The sequence below is a fragment of the Cucurbita maxima genome, unplaced genomic scaffold (assembly GCF_002738345.1).
Source record: "Cucurbita maxima cultivar Rimu unplaced genomic scaffold, Cmax_1.0 Cma_Scf00005, whole genome shotgun sequence".
Taxonomy (NCBI): domain Eukaryota; kingdom Viridiplantae; phylum Streptophyta; class Magnoliopsida; order Cucurbitales; family Cucurbitaceae; genus Cucurbita; species Cucurbita maxima.
The window spans coordinates 4,206,018-4,222,429 of NW_019272021.1; the positions used below are offsets into that span (position 1 = coordinate 4,206,018).

General features: G+C 35.3%; 4 protein-coding genes and 1 long non-coding RNA gene across 10 annotated transcripts in view; 3 read left to right on the forward strand and 2 right to left on the reverse strand.

Moving 5' to 3' along the window:
• The window catches only part of LOC111479417 (protein SRG1-like), a 1,906-nt gene extending 1,132 nt beyond the window's left edge, over positions 1-774 (reverse strand). Inside the window, exons 1-2 of the mRNA XM_023124076.1 lie at positions 430-774; positions 103-350 (exon numbers count right to left, since the gene is read on the reverse strand). Coding sequence (XP_022979844.1) covers positions 103-350; positions 430-675 — 494 coding nt within the window. The 5' untranslated portion in view covers positions 676-774. The remainder of the gene's footprint in view (positions 1-102; positions 351-429) is intronic.
• The window catches only part of LOC111479529, an 8,507-nt gene extending 3,043 nt beyond the window's left edge, over positions 1-5,464 (forward strand). Inside the window, exons 4-6 of one of the 4 annotated variants that reach the window (XR_002717649.1) lie at positions 3,186-3,292; positions 4,891-4,986; positions 5,100-5,464. This is a non-coding gene — a long non-coding RNA (uncharacterized LOC111479529). Of the gene's footprint in view, positions 1-3,185; positions 3,293-4,890; positions 5,061-5,099 lie in introns of those variants that run through there. The other 3 variants (XR_002717650.1, XR_002717651.1, XR_002717648.1) reach the window with 3 other exon arrangements.
• A 1,152-nt stretch (positions 5,465-6,616) lies between these two features.
• LOC111479494 lies at positions 6,617-7,960 on the forward strand. The gene is made up of 5 exons (XM_023124192.1): positions 6,617-6,853; positions 6,968-7,125; positions 7,267-7,313; positions 7,390-7,497; positions 7,595-7,960. Exons 1-5 carry the CDS (start codon positions 6,759-6,761, stop codon positions 7,652-7,654), a joined length of 468 nt encoding a protein of 155 aa, XP_022979960.1. The 5' UTR covers positions 6,617-6,758; the 3' UTR covers positions 7,655-7,960.
• A 129-nt stretch (positions 7,961-8,089) lies between these two features.
• The window catches only part of LOC111479325 (protein ALWAYS EARLY 3-like), a 14,486-nt gene continuing 6,163 nt past the window's right edge, over positions 8,090-16,412 (reverse strand). For all 3 annotated transcript variants that reach the window (XM_023123907.1, XM_023123906.1, XM_023123905.1), the window contains 11 exons: positions 15,684-15,901; positions 15,512-15,571; positions 13,506-13,829; positions 13,247-13,425; positions 12,869-13,151; positions 12,315-12,545; positions 10,229-10,390; positions 9,709-9,852; positions 9,441-9,629; positions 8,798-9,094; positions 8,090-8,455 (listed from right to left, as the gene is read on the reverse strand). In XM_023123907.1, the coding sequence (XP_022979675.1) occupies positions 8,291-8,455; positions 8,798-9,094; positions 9,441-9,629; positions 9,709-9,852; positions 10,229-10,390; positions 12,315-12,545; positions 12,869-13,151; positions 13,247-13,425; positions 13,506-13,829; positions 15,512-15,571; positions 15,684-15,901 (2,252 nt within the window). In that variant the 3' untranslated portion in view covers positions 8,090-8,290. The remainder of the gene's footprint in view (positions 8,456-8,797; positions 9,095-9,440; positions 9,630-9,708; positions 9,853-10,228; positions 10,391-12,314; positions 12,546-12,868; positions 13,152-13,246; positions 13,426-13,505; positions 13,830-15,511; positions 15,572-15,683; positions 15,902-16,412) is intronic.
• Positions 12,365-16,412, forward strand: part of LOC111479414 — a 14,272-nt gene continuing 10,224 nt past the window's right edge. The window contains exon 1 of the transcript XR_002717637.1: positions 12,365-12,376. The gene's annotated coding sequence lies outside the window, so the exon portion shown is untranslated. The remainder of the gene's footprint in view (positions 12,377-16,412) is intronic.

Consider the following 16,412-nt stretch of genomic DNA (forward strand, 5'->3'; position numbering starts at 1 on the left):
AAAAAAAAAAAAAAAAAAAAAAAAGGGAGGTGTATAATACTAAGATACTGGATGGTTAATACAATGGGAACAGTATTTGAAAAAGAACAACCGAACACCCACCTGAAGTTAGTTGGCTTCTTTGGCCATAATAGATTGTTCCTTATAGAGTCGGGTATAACCCCTAGAGCAAACATGTTACACCAATCCAGTTTTTGGTGCTCTGAGAACACAAATGCCTGCCCGTATCCTTGAACTGTGCCCGGTGCCATTTGGTACTTCTGTTTTTCTTCCAAAGGTAACCTGAAGAATTCCATTGCCTTCCCCTCTATATTTTCTAGTAGGTTCAGAGCAATTCCATGATTGATTACCTAATAGATCAACAGGGCATTAGTCTCCATAGCCTGCCTTAAGCTTTGATTGAAATGGAAATAAATAATCAGTTATTACCTGAAAAAATCCCCATTCCTCACATGCAGAGTAGAGGTGCAAAATTTCATCTCTGTTTCCTTTTAGAAGCTTGGATAAATCAATAGTGGGAATGTCAGAGGATGAGATTAAAGCTGTTGCTTGTGTTGGCCTCTCTTGTATGTCCCTGATAAATCTCTGGGGAATGGTGTTAGGCTTAAACTTTCTGAGTTCTTGTACATCATCAATGTGTCCTACGTTGATTGGAGAAATAGGTGCTGGAGCCATAGAGAGTGGAGAGTTAAAAACAGAGTTCTGAAGAAGTTAGTTTAGATGAAGGTTGAAACTCTTGGAAGTCCAACTTGGAGTGCAAGTATCCCTTCCCCAAGGTGAGCCCCTATTTATAGAGCTAGCCAAGCATACAAACGGAGCTACTTGATGCATTATTTCCTTTTTAATTCTTTATAATATATTTGAGTTCTATCTCATCCACAATCACACACATATATTAGTCTTAATGGGGACATTGGAATTTGGGGCATTATTTGGCATGGATTACCACTTGCATATGTCTTTCTCCCGTAAGTTATTTAAACCTTAAAAAAGATTATTTAACTTTTGAGAAAAAACCAAATTTTATTTAAATATAAAAAATTCCTCTAAAATATTCCAAAATTTTATTATTACCAACTTAAAAAAAAAAAAGAAAAAAAATCAAAATACTTTTTCTATTAATTCTTATAATAAAAAATCGTTAATACTTGCTTTAAAAAATACATCTGAATTTTTAAAAGTTTCAACAATGCCTTTAAAATAAGTTTAGAAATACCCTTACTACTAGTTTATGAACAGAAACCATTAGTACATCGCTTAAAAAATATTCTTAAAACTTTAAAAAACCGCATTGCTATCCAACCTTATGATTTGGATCATGATTTTGAGAAAAACAAGTGAGAGAGAAAAGAAAAGAAAATATGTGAATTACCAAATCTGAAGCAATAAAAAATTTGTTAATCCTTTTTGCTGTTTAAATTAGTCCATTTGCTGGATAAGTAGGTTCTCCATGATCGAAAATGATATTTCTTTGTCGGTCTTTTTGTATTTAGAAATTCATTGTTTACTGATATTTACAATGAGATTTTGATTTTGGGATCTTGTGAGTGAGTTATGTTTGGTTGCTGAGAAAATTTAGACAAAAATGAGAATATATAGGGGAAAAAAAAAAATCTCTGAGTTGTTTTTTAAATTAGTTTCCCCCTTTCAAAATAACTTTAAAGAAATTGGCTATTTGGATATTGAAACTTTCCTACATTTATGCTGAGGTAGAAACGAGAGAGTTTCTCATGCTTATTTAAAGTTCTAATATTTGAGAAAAGAGTAGAAATAAGAAAAGTTTTAGAGATTGAACAATGAAAGAATGATATTGAAGAAGAGAAGGAAACAAGATGAAGATTGGAGAAGTGTTTGGTCGTAGATTGAAGAAGAGAGGAGAGAGTAAATGGAAAAGGGAGATGGTAGGGTGTAGAAAAACAGTTTCTTTCCACAATCTTTTTTTTGGTTTCTATTCATAAACTAATGTTAATGAGTTTTTTCTTTAACCTAAAGATATTTTCTTGAAACAAAGTACTAAATCTTCAAAAATTCAAGAGTATTCTTTTAAACCATGTAAAAAAAAAATTAAGATATCTTTCTATAATTTAGCCACAAGTATTCTTTTCTAAATATCTTGAGATTCGTGGGGGCATTGGAATTTGGTGCATTATTCAAGACTTGTATTTTGTTGCATCGTTTTCCTGTAATTTATTTAAGCCTTGACATATTTGATTTGATTTTAAACCTACCTAACTTTACCAATTGAAACCGATCAAATTGACCTCGGTCCAGTCTGAGCCATGGATTTCCTAGTTCCTCCCTCTTACATGCAGACCCACTTATTAATTTTAGCTTCTTTTTTTTTTTAAATCCCTTCTAAATGTTAAATTTTTAAATATTTTCTCTTTGATTTTGAAAGTTCAGTTTGTTTTGGTAGAAAACAAATATATATATATATATATATCTATATATATATTAAGGAGACAAAAGAACAGCCTAAGGGCAAGGAATAGAGGTTACCCTCCCGACAAAACTAGCAAAGAAGAGTCTTCTAATTGTTAAAAAACACGAGAAAGGTTGGATTTACAAAAGAATTTTGTAGGATTCGTACACCACCAAGAAAGCATTGTGTTGCATCAGTAGCCAAAAGGACTCAAAAGGAGAGGGGCTTATCTTGAAACACTTTGTTGTTCTTTCAAAGCCCTCAAAGAAGAGAATGCTTTGAACAATGCCAATAGACTTTTGGCATTGGACCTAATCGAAATCAAAAGGTCTTAAGGGTATTATTAGAGATTAAATGAAAACTATACTTGAAAACTTAGGAATTAAAAATGTATTTTTCTCTTAATTTTATTTAACAATAATTTCACACTCTCAAACGTTTTAGTTGTTGCTGATATAATGTGACAGAGAAAAGAAGTAGAGTTCCTTTTACATGTAGTGATATGAGTGGGTAATAAAGCAGCAAGTGGCCTTACCTTTGTTTGCCATGGAACTCAAATTCAAGATTCTCTTACCATTTTCTACGGCTGAAAAGGGAACGCGAAATCGAATATATATTAAAGGCCCCTTTCGATCTGCACAAGAACCAGGATTTGACTGAGGAAATACCATTCACTTTTCTATGATGAATTGTGTACTGAGTTGCTGATTGAATTTTGAAGTAGATTATATTACGGTTTAAAGTCTTTTTGTTCTAATTCCAGGTTCCAGCAGTGGTCAGATCGGGTATATTCAAAGTTCATCCATGTGAAAAGATTTTACACCTAGTTGATGACACAAAAAGGCATGAGTTAGGCAACAAAAGACAAGTGTACGTCTTTGCAAAATTTTTCTTCCATCTTTGCTGAAATGAAATCTACTTTTACTTTTTGAATTTCTTTTTTCTTTTCGGTGGTGGTGGTGGAAGGTGGGTTTAAAGAGAAATGGAATTTGGTAAAGTGGAAATATACAACTCTCTCTGGTGATTCTTAATTCTGTTTTTAATTTTTAAAAAGTTCTCAATTTTGCTCTTGATCTATTAAATTTTTTTTAACGTACTTAGAACAGGTTGTTATGTCACTCTTCTTGACATGTGCATGCAATCTGGCTATCTAAAATTGCATCCTACTCATATCCAAAGTCTATTTCTTCCAAGTGACGTGTCTAGATATATTTTTTTAAAAAAGATTCTTAATAGTGAATTAATTTTTTTTTAAAATCAAATTTTCAAACATTTTTTTTATAAATTTTGTAATATTTTAAAAGGTAAAGTTATGATATATAGTTTATGTACTCTGGTAGACTGCCTTGCCTGAAGTGAAGTGGCATTGAGCAGCAGCAGCAGTTAGTAGGGGCCATGTTGGGTTCTGTCTTCTTTTTTGTTTTGATGTCTTCTGATCCGCTACCCATCCATCCTAGTGTTGTCATAAATCATCTTTTGCTTTTGCCTTCCACCCCTTTCCACTTCTCCCCCAGGGTCTCAACAAAACTTTTAATTTAGGTGTCAACCAAATGTTCACATCTTTGATTCTATGAGTGTTGAATGAAAGTATCGATGAAGGTGAAAAGAAAACATAGGTTTGATATTGTTAGTAAAAGAATTAAAATATCATTCTTGTTCATGTACTTTGAGCTCGTTGAATTTCAGTAACTTACCATGAGTCTCTTTTATTAGTGTATGATGATTAACAAAATGATTAGACTCTATGATGAATGAAAATTATTATTATTGTTTTTGTAAAGTTTGATAAAAACTGGCTTCAAATTGGGTGAATCTGAAAGTACATAGTGGAAAGGGGTGGGGGTCCTCCTTATGCGAGGCAGGCTTTCCTTAACGACACTGTACATGACTCCTAAATCATCCTAGAACTCTAGTTCCTCTGAATTACTATTTTTGTCTATTATGATATGATTGTAGAACAGAACATGTTGGACCACTGGTACTCACTGCTACTTGGAATCGCTATTTGTTCTGATAGAGGCTTCGTAAGATTCTCTTTCTTTTCCTTTACAAGGAATCGAATATATTCCAAGCTCAGCAGGAAATTACTTAGGCTGTGTCATTTTCCTGATGACTTTTACCCCTTGTGTTTAGTTACCAAGTAAAAAATACTTTCATTTCATCCCAGAGTTTTGTGTGTCTGTCTTCATTTAGTTTTTAGGTTTTAAAATGTTTCATTTTTACTATTGAATTTTGAGTTTGGTTCAATTTAGCCTTAGATTTCAAGATTTTACATCTTTACTCTCGATCTTAGATTTCAAGATTTTACATCTTTACTCTGAGTTTAGTAACTTTTTTTAAGAAAATTTAAAGATCTAGCCAATACTACAACATGCCATATTTGAGTATTTATGATTTTTGATGCTTTGTTTCTTCCCTGACAGACATTTATATTAATTAATTGCATGCGTTCCCTTTTCCTGTTGCAGCAAAATTTTGGAGGTTTTTGTTTAGTAGCTGTTTTCAGGGTGTAGTTGTAGAGTCCTGTTATTTTTATTGCTGATGGCTCTGAAGTTGAGAGTTATGTGAGCCAATCTCATGACTCATAATCTTGTCATTATCATTATGTTTTTAAACAGATCTTATTATTTTTTTTCAAGACAATCATCATTTGTATAACTAGAAATTCTCTCTTCAGGGAAGATAATGCTTAATGAGGAAAGTACTCTACTCATTGACGGCCCATTCCTTCCAAAAACTTTTCAACACCCAAAATGTGGTAGTGGGCCACAAACCACATTGACATATATGTTCGTTGATAGTGGTTGGATTTACTTTTAATAAGGGTAGTAGTGGGATGTGATCAAAGCATTCAATTGTGCCTCATTACGTCTCCATGCCCACTGATAATGGCCCTCAAAAAAAGGACACGAGTTTTACTGCCCTTTTTCTGATCCTTCCTCTGTACATTTGTTTTTAAGTACATAAGTTTGTTCTTGAGGAAATTAGGGATTATATAGAGAGAGTTTTTATTTTTTATTTTTGAGACCTCTAATGTTTTGATTTTGTGTTTGTTTTCTCACATTTTCTTCACCATGGCTTTCATCTTTCTTAAAGAAAGATTTGAATTCTAAAACAAAACAAAAACTGTTTTTTTTTCTTTAATTTATTTTTAAAATTTAACTAAGAATTTAAATGTTTATTTAAAGCCCACTGCAAGTAGATATTGTCTGCTTTGGTTCGGTATCGTTGTCAATTTTATGATTTTAAAATGTGTCTGCCAGAGAGGTTTTCACACTCTTGTAAGGAATGTTTTGTTCCACGTGTAGACTTCGAAAGTCCTGTGCAGATTCCTCATCACATATCTGACTACTTTCTTACCACTAACCACTAAGACCAAGTGTTTGATTGTTTTTATCTTAGTTGCATTCCTCAACGCGGGTTTTTTTTTTCTGGAGAAGGCCCCCAAAAGTCAGAATGAACAAGTTCAGCTTTTAAGTCTTTTTGAGAAGAACCACTAGAACTTAATCTCGGGTCGAAAGCCCACTGATTGGATGGCTAATGAGCTCGAAAAAGTAACACAAATGGCGTCTCCTATTTATCCTAATAAGCTTCGAAATCATTGAAGGAAGGACGACTACGAATTCACTAAGGAGACGAGAATTGGGATTGGAGAGTGCTAAAAAACGCAGAAACAGTCATCCTCACTTCAAAATTCTTCATTGAATTTGTGTGTTTTGATAAGTTTCTACGTTTTAATGTAATGTTTACGTTTGACTCACACACAAACACTTTTTCTTGATAATCATACGTAACGGATCAATATAAATAATATTTACTAGTAGTAGACTTGCATTGTTACAAATAATATTAGAGCCAAAAATCGGGCGTTAGTTGAAGAGAGGAAAAAAACATTACTTAAGGGTGTGAAAATTTCTCACCAAGTAAACACATTTTAAAACCGTGAGGCGAGGCTAACGACGACAATATATAATGAGCTAAAGTGAAGAATACTTACTAATAAAAGTAGGTTTCTTAAAAATCACGTTAAAAAACTTGCTAAGCGAGTATCAAGTTTGGAGCCCAAATTAAAAAAAAAAAAAAAAACAGAAAAACAAAAACAAAGTTGGAAGTTTAACTGAGTAAACTTGTAATTTAATAAATTTTATAAAAACATGTTCGACACGTCGTTCAGCCTCCCGCCCAGTGAGACGACAAAATCGAGTTTTCCCGGTGATCCCCAATAGAGAAGAGGGAGGAGGGAAGAGGGCGATGTGGTAAAAGCCGCAGAACGAAACCATCCGTGTGCAGATTTGAGAGAAAATCCATAAAGTAATAAGGGCATAATAATAGGAGGATGGAGGATCTTAGCGAAGAAGAAAGACGAGCTTTACGGGGCAGCAAATTCGCGCCACTCCCATCCCAACCCACTTCCTCCAGATCTCACCCCAGGTTTCTTCTTCTTCATCTCTCTTTCTTTCGCTCTCGTCTCCCCCCTCCTCCCCACCCCCTAGGGTTTTCTCTTTCTGTTCATCCCTAAAATCAATGGGTCTTTGAATTTCCAAGGTTGGCTCATCCTGGTGGTCCATTGAAGACAAATAAGGCGGCGGCTCTCGCCAAGTTTCTCGACAGGAAACTGCATCAAGATCCTAATGGTTTGTCTTCTATCAATCCCCAGATTTTGGAGCTCGCCGTTCGGAATGCCAAGGCCTCTGTTCTCTCCAGTTCGTATTCCCCCCCTTTTTCTTATCTCCGTTTTTCTTCTTGTTGTTGCAAGGAAGGTTGCTTTTGTAGAGATCATGAAGAACATAGACCATAAATTTACTACACTACTAATCAACTTTCCTTTTCTTCTCTATATTCAGGTTCTGGCACAAATATTCGCCATGTGGACACTTTCGATGACCCTGAGGTTTTTCCTTTCAGGATTCCTTGCCCTTTTGATCATTCTAGAACTACTAATTTAACGGATGATGATGCTGATGTAGGCCTCTTTTGACGATGGGGAAGCCATGAATTCTGAGCCTAAAAAACAGAAGAACAAGAACAAGAAGAACAAGAAGAACAAGAAAACTAAGAAGAATAAAAGGCAAAAGGTTGAAATCCCTTCAATGTTTTGTTTTAAGCTCTGTGTATTCTGGGTGTTGGTTCTATATATTTCTCCATGATAAACCTGTGGTGATTTTACTGCAGATTGTTGAGGATTCCGGGTGTGGCGTTGGGAAAAGACCCAAAAAGAAGTTGAAATTGTGAGCAGAAACACAACTAACACAACTGGAGATATTCAGATTTCAAAAGGTTGGATTGGGGAATAACTTGAAAGGAGTTAAAATGCTGTGTTTTGAATCAAGAAGCTATTGAGCCCTACAGGTTGCTGTTCCTGATATTTGTTAGAGGATTATTTGCGTCTCAGATTCACCAATCTTAAACATTTGATTGACTTGATTTCTCTAGCGTAAGAATGCTTTTAGCTTCTACTTTCTTTTAATCCAATTGCTTGAATACTTACTATTACCTATTTGATCATTCTAGAATTCCATGCTTAAATGGCTCTCCTTCTACTCCAATGAATTTTCTACTATATTTGATATTCTAGACTTCTAATCCAAAGGGTTGATCCCTAAGCATAATCTAATGCCAAAATCAGGAAGCGACAAGTAAATAAGAATGCGACTAATGCAGAAGCAGTTGGAGTGAATTCATTCAATGAAACTACATTTTGCTCAAACTATGATGATTTATACATAATTCCAGTCTATGGTACAGTGAACAAAGAAAACTGAAGGAGATACACATTTATAATTCAAAAAGTGAGGCCAAAATATATTATCTAAGACGTATTTACTCACGATTTCAATTTGTTTTAATACAAGGGAAGTAGATTCGAACCTATGTGGGTATGAGCGCAAGTATCTGGCTCCTTATAATTCCCATGCATTTCTGGATCTCCGCATATAGTGGAAGGTTCTGAGGACAACAAGGCTGCAAACCACTGACGGCAGAATCCAATACCTGAGCAACATCAGATGGTGGAAACTGTCTTTCTGTGCATTTCTGCATGTTTTTAGCAACAATCAGGATTTGGAGATCTAAAATTATAATATCACCATGCATGAGTAGAAGAACCAAACGGCCCAAAAGTTCATAGTTGACTATTATTTACATGATTCACAACCAATATGATGCAAGATCACAACAGTATAACACTCGATCTCTGGTAACTTTGAACTGTATCAAACAGTTGGTGATGAATAAACAGCCCAAATCATCATTTTCTTAATTATGCAGAACAGAAAATCCCAAACAAATTGGTGAATCATAGGTAATTGACTCAACAACGTTATGCCAAGAAAGAAAACACAATTCAAAGCAGGACTGAAATGAAGCTCCATTTACCTGAATCATGAGTAAAGTGGCTACACAGTGTGCAATAAGTTCTGAAGGGATCTCCACTTCAGTCTTGTCGGATAGGCCATTGGACTTGGGACCAACTACATGATCAGCAATAGATGGGTTTGATGTACACACGTTGAAATGATTCTGAGATACTGGAGGGGAATTACTAGTATCTGCAGCTGTTGATCTCACAGTTGGCAAGGCCAAATCATCCATTGAGAGTCTATTACTTACAAAATCAATGGCTTCTTCAATATTCTCCAAATTACTTTCTCCTTTTTTCAGAGCTAGAATTGCCTGAAATGATTGTTAACAGTGGATGAAGTCAGAGGAGGCACAAAATCTAGAGGAAAAGACATCTCCAACATGGACTCTGAAGGATGCATTTAGGACTTGGACGCTTTCAACAAATTTCTTATAGAAATTTGATTTATGCGATCTATTAGTTTGTTATATTAGAACTAATTCATGCTACTAAATTCTTTAATATTTAATAGCTCTGTTCAAACTAATAGACTTAACAATCGATTAGAAAAGCATGTCCATTTTTGACATTGACATCCCGCGCAAGATAGAGTACTCATAATTTTTAAAGACCAACCAGCCGATGCTCAAAATGGTTAGACAATAGTAAAGATTAAACCTGCATTGCCTCATCGATCAATGTTTGAGCCTTTGCTCTGGAACTTCCCACAATTTCAGCCACATGGGAACTGGGTTCTTGAGCATGAGAGCAAGAGTCGCCCATATCATGCACTGGCTTGAGGAACATCAATGGTAAAGTCCCTTGATATGTATTGCGCTGCCTCAAGCAATACAAAGCAGAGGAAACCTATACATACTGAGAAAAATAAGCAATTGAATAAAAAAAAAGGGGATGAAACTGGAAATGGGTTCATCAAAACTCGTGCCTGTTCATTAACTTCATTCAACTGTAATAGCACAGCAGCATACTGCTTCTTAAAGTTCTCTGAATCCTTGAGCAAGTTGTCTCCATTTATTTGGTTTTCCAACACCTCATCATTCAAGCGCTTCAATTCAGACACCACCACCTCCTAAATTTCAGCATGTATCGGTCAGGTTAAAAGACATTCGAATTTGAGGTTAAGGTTAGCAAAATAGAGTTCTGCCTTTCAACCTAGTCTCCACCAGCGTAGGATAAATGAAGTGTTAGAATATTAAAGACAATATATTGTGAATATTATTAAGATACTATTAATTAATAATGGTAATTAGTTAGGGTCAAACGGAGGTAGTTAGGAAGATTGGAGGTATGCAAAGTTTTGGTAATTAATCCATAGTGGGACATAGGAGAGAGATAATCCTCTCAAATTTTAATTTCTCTTTGATACTGCAGTATAACACAGTTGATTTCTTACAATCAAAATCCTTACATAAAGTTGATAATATGAAGCTAATATAATGTACTACCTTCTTGCTAAGTGCACGGGACAATTCAGAAAGCGCATGAACATCAGCTTCTTTTGCTTGAATTTGAGCAAGGGCAGAAGATTGGGAACTTGCCTCCTGTTGAATACCGACAGTCTCACTAAGCCCAAATTTAGCTTGTAGATTAGAGCACCCAAGGTCAACCTGGCCACGAACAACTCCTTATCAGTTATAAAATTCTTGAAATTAAGGATTGAATACTCTGTAGATGTTCTACATCAAGGCAAGTCAATGATAATGCCTTGGCATTATTGTAGAGTAAGCATTTTTATGTCAAACTCAATCATCCCAAAACCCCAGTATTAAGATGAGTCTTTGTTATCCATGGAACTAAGTGAATTAGTCAGCGGAATGACTGAAGAATATCTAGGGGGATCAGAAATCATAATATAAATGACTGAAGAATATCTCGGGGGATCAGAAATCATAATATAAATGACTGAAGAATATCTCGGGGGATCAGAAATCATAATATAAATGACTGAAGAATATCTCGGGGGATCAGAAATCATAATATAAATGACCGAAGAATATCTAGGAGGATTAGAAATCATAATATAAAAGACCTTCAACTGACGTAGATTATAAATGTATATACAATGGAATAGGTACAGAAGAACTTATCCAACTAGCTCCAACTAAAGGAGAGAAATAAAAGTGGCCAATGAACAAAATTATGAGATAAGGCCTTATCTCTTAAAGATAAGAGATCAAACCAAAAGAGTACAGCGTTCTTGCAGATAATCACCTCTAGAAAGAGAAGAAAATACCAATACATTCTCATTGATAATAAACCCCGTCCAGTACTGATTGGTGCCTGGCAATTCAGTTTCTAACTAAATTATTATGGAATGACTGTTTGGCCCACTACATTTAGTTACCAACTGGACCCATATGATAATTAATCCCTACGTAGATGTCTGCCATGACTTGAACGTATTCTAAGTCCTTTATGATTTACATTCTCCATAGAACATATTTTCGTTACTCCCAATTACCTAATTCAAAATTTTGTCCTCAAAAAGTCTTCTATCCCAAAAGAAGAGAGAGAAAAAAAACCCTCCTCCAAGGAAAAGATGGATATTAAGATGATTTGTCATTTGGCTTGACATTTTTCCACCCACTAACAACCCCAAGTTCCCCTAAACGGCTACTCGTCCCATGAGGAATGCCCTTCTATTCCTCGTTAGGAGGAACACTAACCTTGAAGCCAGTGCCCCCACCCCTCACCCAGATTCTTACTTCCTTGTGAACCTATTTAAACAAATGAAGACTTTAGGAGATAACTCCCCCTTTCAGGCCCACCTCTTTGACCCTCCTTTTGCTGGAGAGCTTGCAACCTCTCTTCCTCTACAAAGTTATTTCTCTTAAATTACCGTTTTCCTAACTATTTTGGAATTTCACGGTTCTCAACTGCAATTGGCACACTGCTCTTTCCCTAAACATGAACAGCCTCCTCAATTCGGTTGATGACCCCTTCAAAAGAGGAGAAAACTCTATGACTACATGATATCCGAGCCTTCTCTTAAGTTTTGACATTGATCGCTTCAAATGACCAGTAAAATCTTTGACGACTACACAAACCCTTTTGTCAATTTTTGCATATTCTCTTTTTTATTGCTCTTAACTCTTGGCAAAAATTTTATGTGCTCTTAGTAACAACAATCTAAATTCTTTTTGTACAACTTAGAAGGGTTTTTTTTTTTTGTAACTTCCTTAGCATGGAGTTTGGAATGCTTCATGGACATCATCTGCAAGAATACTTGATTCTAATGAATTCCTCTAAAAGTTCTAGGTAAGGTCGAATTGCCTATATTTGAAGGAGTTCTATCAGTGACATTCAGCTCTTCCAGTTCAAAGCATGCATATAATGGAATCCAATTATCCATGTCTAAAATATAGAAAAAAGAATCCTATTACATAATCTATAATTCTATATTAATGAAAATATGACCTTTGCAACCTTTAGTTGCATACTAGCATGCTTATGTGATGACTGGTGGAGAAATGAGCACAAAATAAGTTTCTAACCCGTATCATATAATTAAAAAAACAACAGAATACTAACCTTTGCTTGTTTAATTAATTTGTTGATGGGGGAAACAAACACAGAACCATCAGTGCTATCAAGTTTATCATTACTGGTTGATTTCATATATTCTTCAATCTTCGCCTCATTCAGTAAGCCATTAATCTTGACCTCGTTGAGGTTCCCAAATATTTTACCAAGTGTCACACCATGTCTTGACAAATTTGCAGGCATGTTTTCAACTGGATTTAAAGGCATACACTCGAGATCCTGTGTGATGAAGAAGAGAAATATAAACAGTGCCATACATAACTAAATATAAAACAATCAATAAAAAGTGATTTCCGTGGCAAAGAATACCAATGGTCAGCAAAGTGTAATGCCCATGATCATCGTCTAAAATTAACAAATCGTGCAGGAAACAGTGGCTTTGTAATTCTAACATGTAGTTTAAACAGTTGTTTTAATTGGGAATCTTTAGCACTTGTGGATGAAAACGCCCATATGAAATTGTAAAGATCTACAGCAGTCACAATTCTCAAATGAACAAATAAGATGCTATAAAAATAAACCACGCATGAAAACATAATTACCATCACAAATTCAACCCCAAGTTCAGGCCGGTCAAATTGAACACGACACCTGCTATAATCAACAGTAAGTACACTTCCATCATGGATCTCTCTTGTTTTTGGATGAATGGCAATAACACGCTGTCCAACAGATAATGGCCGAGCTAAATCAGTTGGAAGTCCTTCCCTTGTGCCTGCACAAAGTTCAGCATAGTGTTTCCTAACAGATTCCCTATATTGATTTAGCTTCTGTTTTTCTTCCTTCAAGAATTGAGCAGAGAATCTCCGTGGCCTCCCAAGGGAACTGAATCAAGGCAGAACTAGAAAATTTGGCCTTCTATAGAAAATGTCTCCAAATGAGTTAACGGGATACAAAATGGACAAGTTGAAAGAAAATACCTTCGAATAACACCCCACTCGACACGTGTCAATCTAGGAATATGACCTAATCCAACGTGATTTAAGTACTCTACGAACTCACATTTGGCAAACCATGGGAAATCAATTGCACTATAGAACCACTCATAAACACACCATCTACGCAATTTATGCCAAGATAGACAATTAGAATGCTGCTCCTGCAATTATAAACATACACAGTATATGATACAGAATCCAGAATCCAAGAAAAAATATGTCATGACCATAAATATTTAACCTTGAGATCATTTGGTCTATCATCTATTGATTGAGCAGGTCTATTAAATCGATCAATCAAAGTGTTATCTGAAATCTTTGAATCTCTTTGTGACTTCCACAGGTTCATCTTCCGCCTGCTCCTTACTTCAGTAGGTAAGCTGATTGGATTAGTTGATGGAACTTGTGCTGTGGATAAAGCATAGTCACCATCTTCTCTTTTATGATCGGTACTGGAAGATAAGTGATGATCTAGAGGTTTTGATAATTTTCCAGACTTTGCAAGCCCAGCATTATGAGGCGAACGCTTAACTTTACCAACAGAACTTTTTGCTTCATCTGCAGCCTAAAACAAAATAAAAAACTATGAAATTGGGGGGGAGGTGACGAAGTGTACAGGTGCAAGAGCCATTTGCAAACAAAATTCTTAACATAGAGCCTTTACTAAAAACATCCAAGAAAATGGAAAATCAAAATCTACGAAGTAAACACAAAGGAGAAATGAACTCTTTTAGGGTTTCTACTTACTGTCCTAGTCATACCAAGGATTGGTAGTTCAAGCCCTGTCCATTTGGTGGTTTAAAAATGAGGCTAGATTCTTTAAATGTGTGCATTGCACTTAGAGCTTTTATGAGGCTTACATGGGTGGAAACAAATCAGTACATTTTCAGCGAGAATAACTCTTTTCTTACACATTCTGTGACTTAGTATCATTCACGGTCTCTTGTTGGAGTGGCCTACACCAAAAAAAATGGTAGCTGCAACATTTTTCTATTAATCTCAATTGGAATGCCTACTTCCACAAAGTTGTCGATGCTAGAAGAGAGAAGACTCATTTCAAAACTTAAATCTGATGGTGACACTAATATCCTCATGACTAGCATGTTAAGATGGAAGTGGTTAATATTGTAAAAATGTTGTCAATGGTGTAGTCCAGAAAGATAGGACATAGATTCATTTTTCAAGTGTTATTTTGGGATCCCATCTCTGCAAGAAGATTCCATCTTCATACGGCTATTTGATGATTTAGAAGTATGGATTACTCTCGATAGCTTGGAAACAAAAATGCTCCAGAGTCTATGGTTTTGCAGTGGCATTCTAAAGTGTTGGAACGTTGCTGAGCCAGATATTCTTAGGTGTTCTATGACTTATGACTTCTTTTTTATTAGAATGTAAGATCATCGGTGGAGATTAGACCCTCAACCACTTAGAAGAGTAGGGATACTTTAACTGTTAAGCTAAGCTCACGTTGGCATGACTTGTGACTTCCTAGAGTAGCTGTTAAATGTTTTCCTTAAGTAGAATTTCATTTACCTCATTGAAAAAACGAATAGGGCCTAAGGTGATAGCTTTTTCAGATTAGCTTGATGAACAGTAACTATAAAATCATTAGTAATCCAATCAGTTTTAGTAGGGTTGATGCCTTGTCATCTTCCTTTTGTAAGTTTTCTTAACTTCCAATAAAAAAATTTGGACAAGCAAAACCAACAATTAATCCAAAACTATAAGTGGATGGGTTGATAAAGTTAATTATATTGTTAACACTCTCCCTCACTTGAGGGATTGAAAACTTGAGAGTTCAAAATTTAATTACAATAAACTTTCTATTCATGAGAGTGAGGGGTTGCCGTAGATACTTCAAATTTTTTTGTAATCTAATCAGTTTCAATTGCCGGTTTGAAAACCACACAGGCCGAAGTGGTTTGCTTTGGCTCTTTGGCTTGTTGAGATCTTCTAAGGCATTTTCTTCTTCAATGTTTAAGAACATTGAATATCTTGAGACTTTTACTTTGTTTGGTTGTTTGGTTTTCTTTTCACTCCCTTTGAGAGCCTGAAGAACATTTTTCTATCTTTTCATCCATCAATAGATTCATGTTCAAAAAGAAAAAAGGACTATAAATAGGATAACTAAATTCACTCATTCAAAATGTGAGTTCATTTGAATTTCCTTGTTCATATCAAGAATAAAGTATTAAGATAGAATAGGAAGGGTACTCTTTTAAAACAATGACCAAATAGGAGCCACACCTTGATTTTCAGAGTTTCACCGACACGAGAATCACTGTTAACTTCATCTTTAGCTGAGATCTGTGACCATAAATTTCCATATTGTCAAAATTCATTCCGCAACAGACAAATGATTTAAAAGATATAGCAGCAATTTAGAACCAGAAAAATTATGCTTGCAATCCATCCTTACCTTAAATGGAGAAGACTTCAGTTTCCTTTTTCGATTACCGTTATTGGATCCTTGAATTCTCTCAGATTCCAGAATAGGACCAACATTATTGCCAAAAGCTTTTCCCTTTTTAGATGTTTTGAGAGCAGAGATTTCAGCTCCAGCAACTGAATGATTCCCTTTTATTTTGGACTTGTTCATGACATCAAGATTTTCCTCTTTAACCTTTGCAGAAGGCTCTAATAAAGAGAAACGAAAAGATTATGATCATCATCACTCTCATAGTTTGGGGAGGAAGGGGAAGGGGGAGGAATAGATACTGAGAATCACAAAACAAAGAAACAATTTGAAAGCCACCAAATTTAATTTCATCTGATAAATTTAAGGTGATTCGATTGAATTGCAGTTCATTTATTTAGTAACAAGCTGGAGAGTTTGAACATAGAGGATGTGCCCAAAGTTTATTGATTAAATCAAATGTGTGCAGCCATCCTAGATATTAGATCGCAACATGCCAGAATATAGAATGATAACCTAAACATAAGATGAGGTCAAGGGTCTTCATTGGAATAAAAATCAGATGAATGCACGTCGAGTAACACAAATGTCATCATGCAACCAGTTTCCATTTACTCAACATCCTACCCACTTATGGCTAGCCCCAGCTTCAATTAACTGAAGACTACAACTTACTTGACCTCTAGCAATTGCTGACGTGCTATACTGATTTTTTTTTTTTTTTTTTTTTTT

Excerpts from the sequence above, each read along its gene's own strand:
- LOC111479494 (XM_023124192.1), top strand. The coding sequence starts at position 6,759 with ATGGAGGATCTTAGCGAAGAAGAAAGACGAGCTTTACGGGGCAGCAAA. Across the intron at positions 6,854-6,967 it reads TCCTCCAGATCTCACCCCAG|GTTGGCTCATCCTGGTGGTC; the intron begins GTTTCTTCTTCT and ends TGAATTTCCAAG. Across the intron at positions 7,314-7,389 it reads ACACTTTCGATGACCCTGAG|GCCTCTTTTGACGATGGGGA; the intron begins GTTTTTCCTTTC and ends ATGCTGATGTAG.